Below are 12,397 nucleotides of genomic sequence, written 5' to 3' on the forward strand. Positions count from 1 at the left end.
GAGGTGTAAAAAGTATTCACAAATTTTACTCAAGTGAATGTAAAGATAATCAGTGAAAATTTTACTCAGTTAAAAGTACAAGTATCTGGCCAAAAACTTACTTGAGTAAACGTAAAAAAGTACTACTTTAAATTTAACTTTTTTTTCTGACAGACATACAGAAGTTTGGTTAAAGGGAGAAAGCAAAGCAAAATGCAATGGCACAGGTCAAACACATATCTAGTGTAGCGATAACAATTAAAATTCAGCACAGCGGAACACACACACAAAATTGCAGGGAAAGGGATTAAAAGGAAACTTCATCCTTTCCAGCCTCATGCCACCCCATATATATATATATATATATATATTAGATTAGATTAGATTAGATTCAACTTTATTGTCATTTATGCAGAGTACAAGTACAGAGCTAATGAAATGCAGTTAGCATCTAACCAGAAGTGCAAGAATATAGTGTTTTATATACATATAAGTGCAGAGTAAATGAAGATAAGATTTGCAGAATGTACAGTGGAATTGCTATATACAGTATTGAGCAGAGTATATACAGAATATAAATAGGAATGCAATGTAGGGATTGTATACATTATGAACAGCAGAAACGTGAGAACAGTGGTAATAAATAAATACAGCTGGATGAGTGTGCAAAATATTGATAGAACAATGTATTCTATGCAAAATAGCAGTAGTGCAATATTTTATAGAAATAGTTTACTGTCAATTGGGCTGGACCACGGGCTGCAAGATGGTTCGATCATCCCTAACTTTAACATCTGCTGAATTTCCTCCTCAATTCCCTGCCGTCGAGCCTCTGGGATACGGTAGGGCCGTTGCTTTACGATGACCCCTGGCGGCGTTTTGATGTCGTGCTGAATGGTTTGGGTCTTCCCGGGGACAGTAAAGAACACATCCGAGAACTGGCCGATCAGGTGCTGCAGCTCAGCCTTCTGCGCCGCCGACAGATCGGGGTTGGTGTCCACCAAGACGGGCTTCGTGGTGGGGAAGGCAGCTGTTTGTTCTCTGGTCCCCACCCTCTTCTTCAACAAGTTAACCCTCTGGGGTCTGAGGTAATTTTGGGGCCCTTGAGATGTGTTGACATGCCCTGATATTTATGCTTATTTCAGCTACTTATAATATACTATTGACCAACATATATTTTTTTTGTATTCAGCACAAACTATGCTACAATAATATGTGACCAAGGTGGATGTACATGTTTGCATTTCTTAGAAAAATATTATGCGTGGTTAGTAAGTTTTGGGGAAAAAAATGTAGCTGAAATAAAGCATAAAAGCCACACTAAATCGTCCTGAATAAGACTTTTGTGTAATCAGTCTTCTAGGCTAGAATATTTACTTCACAATTATGTGAAAATCATTCAGCTTACTCATTCACAGAAAACAATATATTGATTTAAATTTAAAGACATGTTTTGTGATAGAAAGCGTATATGCGAGGGAGTGGTAATAGCCTTGAATATTAAGTGGTTCTCACCTGAGAGACAAAGGGCCCTCCCCTAAAGCTGCTAATGGGCCATCAGTGTGACTGTGACTGAGGCAAGTAAGACAGAGAGTGTGAGGAGACTGAAAAAATGGGGTTTTTAAATTATTTGTATTTTATTTACAACACAGTATAATCAAAACATACATAATGAAGGTCAAAGACACATTATTGTGCACACTGATCTAACCACAGATATGTGAACAGACTTTGAGTCATTCCTGCAACATATTCTGTTCAACAAGTGGAACAAGTACCTTACATTTACTTATTTCCATGGATTCAAGAAGAAAAAAACATAATCAGTAGTCAAGGATCTTGTTTTACCATAGAATATCAGTGTAGTTGACCATCTGATGTTGGTACAGCTATCTCAGAGGAAAACATCTTGAAGAAAGTCATCAGGATTCATCTGTGGTTCAGGTACCTGATTCAATAAAATATAAACAACCAAAAACATTTGTGAGCATAGACTCATGCATGCTTTATACTATCGTACACAAAAAAATAGATTTTATATCTGAGAAACTAATTATTATTGTTTAGTAATATTAAAATCTATTTTTGAACAGAGTAGGCTATTAATAATAAACATGTTGTAAACATACTTAGACTCGTAGCATTCATCATGTTACAATGTACTCTCATATTACTTTTATTGTTTTATATAGAGCATGAAAACAACAGTTTGGGGAAAAAAACCCCCCAAAAAAACAACTATGATTTTGTAGTCATATAGTCTAGTATGCATGATTTTAGAGTAGCTGTTATGATTCTGCAGCCATAGACTCATGTATGCTGTGAACCACAAAAGGATGTAATTTGTACTATAAAAAATATTTTATATCTGAGAAACTATTTATTATTGTTTAGCACGTTATTTAAATCTATTTTTGAACAGAGAAGACTATTAATAATAAACATGTTGTAAACATACTTAGACTCGTAGCATTCATCATGTTACAATATACTCTCATATTATTGTTTTATATAGAGCATGAAAACAACATCGTGCCATAAGAAATTGAAATACAATGAATTGTCCATCATATTCAAACACTGTAGTCTGGAATTACAGTTTGGGAAAAAACAACTATGATTTTGCAGTCATATGTCGTGTTTTGCAGTCGTATGTATGATTTTATAGAAGCTGTTATGATTCTGCAGCCATAGACTCACGTATGCTGTGAACTACAAAAGGATGTACTTTGTACCATTAAAAAAAGGATATTTTATATCTGAGAAACTAATTGTTATTGTTTAGCACGATATTAAATCTATTTGTGAACATTAAACATTCTTAGATGTGTAGCATTCATCATGTTGTCGTTTGGGGAAAACCCAACTAAACGCGTTCAGGTTTGTCACAATAACACGCTAACTAATGCAAAAAAGAAGCATTTACTTACTTATCAGATCGATCGATGTATTCTGGAAGAACTCTTGGCTCTTATTCTGAGGTAAATCCAGCCTTTACTCAGCGCGTCTTCTTCCAGAAACAAACAGCAGCAGAGATGAACGGACAACGGAGTCTCGTGACTGTGTGTTTGTTGTTGGGCGTCTCCAAGCGCGCGCGCGTGTCACGTGGTTATTTACATGTGAACACGAGGGGGCGGGATCACATTAGAAATAATGAGTTAGACTGGACAGACTGAACATCGTGTTCAGAACATCGTGTTTTATCACAGAACATTTGTTTTCGACAACACTTACTTCAGTTGAAAGCAGACACTTTAGGCTTTCTATAGATATAACTCTCATGTTTCTGTGTTGAGTATTTGCTGTGTTACACTTCATTTTAGTGACGCGTTACTATAAATATATCGCGGAGAAGGAGAAGACAGACAGCGCACCCTGTTTGTTTTCTTTTTTCCCCAAAACCACAAAGTTTTGTTGTAATCGTGAGTGTACTCAAAAAAAAGTAGACACTTAACAGTTTCGATTGATATATAACACTTATTTGTTTGACCAAAATCAACAGAGCATTTTTAGTGTCTTTTGCACTTATCTTAAAAAAACCGAGTTCGTATCGCCGGCGATACAGCCGACCCCAAAGGGTTAATATGGTAGAGCTGCTGGGGTCTCCGTCTTCCGGGTTGCCGCACACGGTAGGTAACCGGTCCCACTCTCTCCACTACCGTGTACGGCCCCAGCCAGGTGGCCAGGAACTTACAGGCGGAGGTGGGGACCAAAACCATGACTTGGTCGCCCGTCTGAAACTCCCGAGGCTGAGCTGCGCGGTCATAGTGGCGTTGTTGGGCCTGCTGGGCTTTAGCCAGGTGCTCTCGGACTAACGGCATGACCTGATCGATCTGCTGCCTCATCTTGGAGACATGTTCGACTAGGGACCGGTGTGGGGTGGGTTGTTGTTGTTCCAAAACTCCTTTTCGGCCGAGGTTGCCTGTGGAACCTCCCGTATACCAAAGAGGAAATAGGACAGCATGCGATCCCAATCCCGTTGGTCCTCTACTGCCACCCTCCGTAGCATTTGCTTGAGAGTTTGATTGAAACGCTCCACAGGTCCGTCGGTCTGGGGATGGTATACGGTGGTCCGCAGGTGCTTTACCCGGAGCAGTCGGCAGAGGTCAGCTATTAGCCGGGACATGAACGGTGTTCCCTGATCGGTCAGTATCTCCGTCGGGATGCCAACCCGTCTAAACAGGAGAAACAGCTCTTGGGCGATGTTTTTGGCCGTGGCTTTCCTGAGGGGGATGGCTTCGGGATACCGGGTGGCGTAATCAACAATGACGAGGATGTGCTCGTGTCCCCGGGATTTCGGCAACGGCCCCACCAGATCCATCCCGATACGCTCGAAGGGCACCTCTATGATGGGTAATGGTGTGAGTGGCGAGGGGGGAGGTGGCCTGGGGGATGTCTTCTGGCACGTTGGGCACGCCTGGCAGAAGCGTTTTACGTCGGCTTCCAGGCCGGGCCAGTGGAACCGGTCCCGGATGCTCTGGACGGTGTTCGTCGCGCCGAGGTGTCCAGCTAGGGGATGGGCATGCGCCAAGTGCAGGACCGTCTCCGTCTTCGGGCGCGGGACCACTAACAGTTTCTTCTCCTCCCCCCTTCGCTGGACGACACAATAGAGCAGGCTGTTCTCCACGACAAAGTGGGGAAGGGGATGGGGCCTTGGCCGGGTGTCTTTCCCCTCCAAGACGCACACCTGTGCCCAACAGTGTTTCAGCCGATCGTACTCTCGCTGAGCCCGGCCAAATGAGCCCCCTCCAGTAACCTGTTGATAGATGTCATAAAAGAGGTTAGGATTTTGGGAAGGGACTCACCATCTCTCCCACTGTCAGAGGCCAGGAGAACGGGGAGGCGGTTGGGCCTTCTCGCCGGTTGCCGTCCACGGCGGCCCCCTCTTGGGCTGGCAGGCTGTGTGGCGGCGCTCAACATGAGCATGAGTCCCATGAGCACGGGCACAGGCAGGTCCTTCACGAGGCCCACCTCTACGGGCCAGGAGAGACGCGGAGATGGACTCGTGTCGGACAGGGACCTCCCGCATGTCTCCGTGGACGCAGGTAACGGGAAGTACCCCTTTCGTCTCGTGGCGGGGGGGGGGATACCCGCCCTGATGAGACTGACGGCGCTGCCCGTATCGAGCACCGCTTTAAAGGTCTTGCCATTAAGCGTTACCTCGGCTGTTGGGGCTCCTTTGGGTGGATCTTGATGAAGCACACAGCCTGCCAACCAAGTCCGAGCTTTGGGCGACGGAGGCGCTGTTGGCACCGATTCATCCTGTGGTTCGGGGGCCGCCGCCCTGTCTATGTGTCGCGAGATGCCTTCCGGCGCGCGTTGCTCTGGCACCACCCTCCGGGGAAAAGGGGGTACTCGCTCCCCAGCGTCGCGTCGTTGGGCCGTCTTGGCCAGCTCAACCGCCTCCACTACCTCCAGGATGGTTGTTGGATTTCTCATGCCGACGGCTTGACGATATGCACGGGGCAGGGCGCGGAGGAGGCGATCGACGGTGACGCGTTCCGCTACCTGAGCTGCCGTGGGGGAACCAACCATTAGCCAATGTTGGGCGAGCCTGGAGAGTTTGGTGGCTTGGGCACGCGCAGGCCGCCGGGGCTGGTATGCCCAGTCGTGGAACTGCTGGGCCGCACACATGGGAGACAGCCCCACTCGGGCCAATATTTCCCTTTTTACTTCCGCGTAGTTCTCAGCCGCGGATGTTGGCAGGCTGAAGAAGGCTCGTTGGGATTCGCCGGTGAGGAGTGGGGCCAGTGCGCGAGCCCAGTCATCCGGATCCCAGCCCTCGGTGGTGGCAGTGTTCTCAAACATCTGCAGGTAAGCTTCGACGTCATGATGAACGGTCGTTTTTGGCAGCAGCTGCGTGGCCTGCATTCGGGGATCCGGTAACGGAACGCGCTGACGGGCGGCCGTGCGAAGGGCAGCGATCTCCTGGTCAGCCTGGCTCTGGCACGTGGCAAGGTGTTCAACAATTTGTTGTTGGCGCAGGCTGACCTCTGTTAGCTGTCAGAGTAGCTCTTCCATCGTTAGGGGAGGAGTACCCACCTTTCTGAAACTGCAAAACAAAAAAAAGAGATCGTGAGAAACCGGTGGAGATCGCTTGTTGGTGAAACTTCCTCAATCTGCCCGCATTCTCCACCACTGTGGCAGGGGGGAAGAATCACGCAACAAGGAGAGCGCAAAATAAATACCCCGGAGGGTGGATTTATTAGTAAAGCAGGTGGCTGAGGTGCAGTGGTGCTCTTCTTGGTGCAGTTCCTTCCCAGGGCGGTGCGTCGGTGCGGTGTGCGTGGCGGGGCAGGATCGGTCACTCGCTGGGGTCTGCAAAGGAGAAGAGGATCGCACATTAGTTCTCAGCTCTCTAGGAGATGTCTCTCACTGTCTCTCAGCCTTGCACGGCTTATCTGGCCACGGGCGAATGAGCCTCAGGTGTGGTCGATCCTACCGTGATGAGCGGGTGCAGGTGTTTCTCCTCCGTCTCCAGGGCAACGCTGATGAGTCCTCGGGACGCTCGTCACAATATATATATATATATATATATATATATATATATATATATATATATATATATATATATATGACTGAATGAATGAATGAATTATGCATTTATATAGCACTTAATTGTGTATTGCTGTACACCCAAAGTGCTTTACAATCATGTGGGGGGTCTCTCCTCAACCACCACCAGCGTGCAGCATCCAGCTGGATGATGCGACGGCAGCCACAGTACAATGGTGCCAGTGCGCTCGCCACACACACACACACACATACATATATATATATATATATATATACTGTAAAAGGCAGTTTTCGAGCATGAGTCGCCTTTTTAAGGTCATGCCACAGCATCTCAATAGGATTCAGGTCAGGACTTTGACTAGGCCACTCCAAAGTCTTCATGTTGTTTTTCTTCAGCCATTCAGAGGTGGATTTGCTGGTGTGTTTTGGATCATTGTCCTGTTGCAGAACCCAAGTTCGCTTCAGCTTGAGGTCACGAACAGATGGCCGGACATTGTCCTTCAGGATTTGTTGGTAGACAGCTGAATTCATGGTTCCATTTATCACAGCAAGTCTTCCAGGTCCTGAAGCAGCAAAACAGCCCCAGACCATTACACTACCACCACCATATTTTACTGTTGGTATGATGTTCTTTTTCTGAAATACTGTGTTACTTTTACACCAGATGTATTGGGACACACACCTTCCAAAAAGTTAAACTTTTGTCTCATCAGTCCACAGAGTATTTTCCCAAAAGTCTTGGGGGATCATCAAGATGTTTTCTGGCAAAACTGAGACGAGCCTTTATGTTCTTTTTGCTCAGCAGTGGTTTTCATTTTGGAACTCTGCCATGCAGGCCATTTTTGCCCTGTCTCTTTCTTATGGTGGAGTCATGAACACTGACCTTAACCCTTTAAAACCGGCTGTGTCATCGCCGACACACTAAACCAAGCTGTATTCATGTTACCGTAACTCTTCAACCGTTTGCACCATCACAATAATTCAAATTGCTCCTGACAGTAAACAACATGCGCTTTTCGGCAATATATTGCTTATTACGGTAATTTCTTGCGCTCCGTCGACAAATGACGGCTGATTTCCGGGAGAGCGGGGAGGGAGAATTTGAATGGAGAGATAGGGAGCGCAGAGTTTTGGATTGCATAAAATAATAAACGAAACAAACAAAAACATGGTGAAGGTGGAGTAAACAGCACAGGAGTCGATTGGGATGATTTTTGACGAGACTTTGGGAGCAGTCTGAGTGAGACTTTTTCACATGTAGTGTGTGCATCGCTATAATGAGTCCGTGCGTGTAAATGTATGGGTGTATGCATGTGCACGCATTTACATGCATGTGTAAATATGTGCGTGTATGAACAAAAAAGCCTCCTGAATGAAAACTGTGCAACCCAGTGTCCCAAAACTACTTGTATATATGTAATATAGTTGAATTTTGAAGTAAGAAGTGTTGGATTATTTCGATCACGATTTTTCTCTTTATAAATAAAAAACAGAAAATGTTTTACTGTTGTTTTTTATTTTTGTCTATTTAAATTCTGTTTACAAACTCAACACACGACATTAATGGTCAAAAACTGTACTTTTTTGAAAGCCGTCTGTTTTCTGAAAAAAATGACACCTTGCACTTGAAAATAGCACATTCTGTTAGAATTTTACAGTTAAATAAACAAAATATGTAAAAATGACCTATTTTACCCTTAGGTTTTAAAGGGTTAACTGAGGCAAGTGAGGCCTGCAGTTCTTTAGATGTTGTTGTGGGGTCTTTTGTGACCTCTTGGATGAGTCGTCGCTGCGCTCTTGGGGTAATTTTGGTCGGCCGGCCACTCCTGGGAAGGTTCACCACTGTTCCATGTTCTCGCCATTTGTGGATAATAGCTCTCACTGTGGTTCGCTGGAGTCCCAAAGCTTTAGAAATGACTTTATAACCATTTCCAGACTGATATATCTCAATTACTTTCTTTCTCATTTGTTCCTGAATTTCTTTGGATCTCAACATGATGTGTAGCTTTTGAGGATCTTTTGGTGGGGGTAAACACTTTTTCACACAGGGCCATGTGGGTTTGGACTTTGTTTTCCCTTCATAAAAAAACCTTCATTTAAAAACTGCATGTTGTTTACTTGTGTTATCTTTTATTAATATTTAAATTTGTTTGATGATTTGAAACATTAACGTGTGACAAACATGCAAAAAAAAAAAATCAGGAAGGGGGCCGACACTTTTTCACACCACTGTGTATATATATATATATATATATATATATATATATATATTGTGACGAGTCGGCTGCCCCCCCCCCCCTTACCCGTAGAGTATGGATGGAATTCCGCACCCGTTTGACGGCTGACGGGCTAGGATGCCGGGCCGTTCTATCTCCCGGAAGCGCCGCGGGCAAAGGATGGATGATGCCGCTCAGAAGAAGCCGCCGACCCACGCGCCCCGGTCCTGAGAGGGGAGAGCGTGCGGCCACCAGACTCCGCCCCTTACCTGGACCCTTCCTTCCCGAACACTGCCCTCCTTCACAAGCCTGTAGCACGACGAGGACACCAGATTCCCCGTTTATTTTGGACACTTTTTTACCCCCTTTGGACACTTTATTTTGATTATTGTTTAATAAAAACCTTTTTATTTATCAGATTAACACAAACTAAGATCTAAATCATCTAAACTAAATAACCTCTCTTCTTATAAGATAAGTATGGGACGTCCAAAAATGACACATCAAAAACTACACAAAGTTAATATGACAGTAACTCATACAACCCCTGTTAATGAATCAATATTTTTAACTTGACCGGCGTGTTCACTTTGTGTTGTTTCTGAAGTGGTCCTGTCCCCTTGCATTACACAGACTAAAAATCTTTGCTTGTGTTCATCTGAAGAAAGAAGGTCATAAACATCTGGGACGACATGAGAATCTTTCATTTGGGTGAACTATCACTTTTAATAACAATGTGATGAAGAGGTTAGACACATATTCCAGACAGCATGCAAGAATTGGTTGAATTAATGAGGAGAGTCATAGAATTAAAACATACAACATTAACGTTTTGAAAGGCCACTTTTTTGTGTGTTGTCTACGTCACTGTCTAAAAGGATAATTCATCATTTAATTGTTTATTTGGGGCATTTTTATTTGGTCTTTTTCTCCGAAAATATTGCTACATAATTATTTGTGACTAATTATATGAATTAATGATCAAATCATATAATTATTAAGATTAAAAAAAATATTAATTGAGAGTCCAAATTCCTATTCAATGTGTCACACAATGACATTATTAAAACAACTTATCCACTACCTGGTGAGAACATCACTAAACATGAATTACAATCAATTTAATAAACAATGTTTATTTAAACACTTTTGGAGATTTTTAATTAATTAAAAATATTTCCACAAAGATATTAATTATATTTAAATTTTCATCTCTGATTTTATTTGCACTCAATCATGTGCATTCAGCCAATATATTACACAGCTAATGGCTCTATCAAAACAGAACGCATAATGGATAAACTTTTTTGGGGGAAAACACAACTTTGCTACCTCAACATGCTTCCTCAGATCTTATGGTGAGCTTCTGAAGCCAGACATTTACCTGATGAAAGTCACAACTGAAGTAGAACTGTGTGCTTGATGCGTGAAAACAATGATCATTGGTTCTCATGTCAAGCATGCACGTTTGAGCTTCCGTTTACCATATTTAATGTGCATAGGATAAAATAAAAATGTAATGTACTTTTTAATTTGAAATAAAATTGTAAGGAGTAAAAAGTACTGTTTTTCTTCAGAAATGTAGTCAAGTAAAAGTACAAGTAGTCAGTTTAAATTGTACTTGAATAAAGTAAAAATCCCCAACAATAATACTTAAGTAAAATAATCAAGTAAAATTACTCAAGTTCTTTACACCTCTGGTTTGGTTGACATTAAATTTGAGTCACAAACTCCTTGGCAGGAAATCATCAAACTCCCCTGCCTCAGTGCTAAGTATATCCACCTCCTCAGAGCTGGATAATGTCAGAACTGGGCCTTCACTCAGGGCAGAGCACGCTTCTGGATACTGAGAGGGCCTGCCGGTGAAAACTGAGAAAGGGACGAACCCATCTCAAACTCCTCTGCAAGCTCCATTTGCGACCTCCATGATCTAAGCTGCTGCTCTGCCTTGACAGATGCCCATGATGTACTGTAGCGTGGGCAGGGAGGCACACAGATCTTGAACTGCTCACTCGCCATAATAAAGTTAAAGCAATGAGACAAACAGCATTTTATCACATTTTTGTTTAAAGAAACAACTTTGTTCTGTGTATTTTGCTTTTGTATTTAACAAAGTAAGAAACAACAGTTAAACATTTAAAACTAAAAAGAATACTTTGTTGGTGGTACCCTGTTTATTATTATTATTTTTATTTATTTTTTATTTAGAAAAGTACAGTAAGTAAACATTATTACATTTCTACATTGTGTAATCATTATCACAGATTCCTAATAACAATTTAACAGATTTACTTTAGATTTACTGAAAAAGCTAATTATTCAGTATATTCTTGTAACCTATAGGTCGCAAAGAATAATAGTCTTACACACTACTGTGATATGGGTTTTATGTGGTTCCAGTGGTAAATCAATTTTTTGAGTGCCCTTTTTATCTTAGAAAGTCTCATACCATACATGATAGGATTGATAAGCGGTGTACATATCGGAAAATAAAGTGAAATAATCACACGTAGTACAGGGGGCATAGGCACCTTATCAAATCTGCTTTGGATAACTTCAAATAAACATCCAACAGAAAAATTTGTTAGTGAGATAAGGTGTAAAGAACATGTGCTTAAAGCCTTTTGGGTCATTTCTCTTGTAGACTTTAGGCAGACTCTTAAAATTTTAGCATATGAGAACAAAATCAATGCTAGAGGAGCAACAATGGTTAGAATGATACCGATTGTGCCAGAAATGTTGCTTGCTGTTGTGTCTGAGCATGCCAGTTTCACAAGCATGTAGTTGTCACACCATACTTTGTCCATTACATTTCCACACAACTTTAGCCGTACACTCACAGAAAAATTAATAGAGAATTTGATAACTGATACTGACCACCCCAGAGCAATCAGTGTAATTGTCATGGCAGGAGACATGATTCTATGATATTCCAAAGGGTAACAGATGGCTACATATCTGTCATATGACATGACTGCTAAATTACAGAATTCTACTGATGCATAAGTGTATAAAGCGAATATTTGAATGTGACAAAGGGTCAGTGAAACTTCTGGAATCTTTGACAGTAGCATGTTACTTAAAAGGGATGGAAATAAAGCAATGCTGCCGTACAGTTCATTTACAGACAAACTACATAAAAAAATATACATAGGTTCATGCAAGGACTTCTCCTTACATATTATTCCAATAATTAATTGATTTGAGACAATGATTGCAACAAACAACAGGATCAAAACAATGAAACATAAATACTTAATATTCCCAATATCAATGTATCCAGCCAATATAATGGTCGAAAAATGTGTTGAATTATCCATGGATGTCAGATAATAGCATTAAATGTTTAAAAGTTGATCATATAATCAGCATATACTGTGGATGTTGTAGCCATTTGATTCACAATGGTGAAACATTCTAAATTCGCTTCTGTAAATAAAGAAAAAAATATAATTTGTAATAAGACGACATGTATGAGAGTTGCAAAAGCAATACATAGTTAAAAAATACCTTTTGCTGATAATGAGTTGTTTTGAAGAGAGCAGATTGTCAGTTGAAAGTTATTTTGAAACAATTTTTACAAACACAAATAATAAAAAAAACCAATTACTAGTAAAAACCTGCAATCAAGATTATCAACCTACCAAGTATAAAATATCTGGAATACAATTTTCAAAGTCATCAGA

At 41.9% G+C, this 12,397-nt stretch overlaps 1 protein-coding gene across 1 annotated transcript; it reads right to left on the reverse strand.

Moving 5' to 3' along the window:
* Positions 1 to 11,080: 11,080 nt before the first annotated feature.
* On the reverse strand, positions 11,081 to 12,031 carry LOC306854135 (olfactory receptor 11A1-like; the record flags this gene model as incomplete). The annotated part of the gene is made up of 1 exon (XM_079391961.1): positions 11,081 to 12,031. The coding sequence occupies one exon, from the start codon at positions 12,029 to 12,031 to the stop codon at positions 11,081 to 11,083; it is 951 nt and encodes a 316-aa protein (XP_079248087.1).
* Between the last annotated feature and the right edge of the window lie 366 nt (positions 12,032 to 12,397).

This window comes from Barbus barbus, assembly GCF_936440315.1.
Source record: "Barbus barbus genome assembly, chromosome: 34".
Classification (NCBI taxonomy): Eukaryota; Metazoa; Chordata; class Actinopteri; order Cypriniformes; family Cyprinidae; genus Barbus; species Barbus barbus.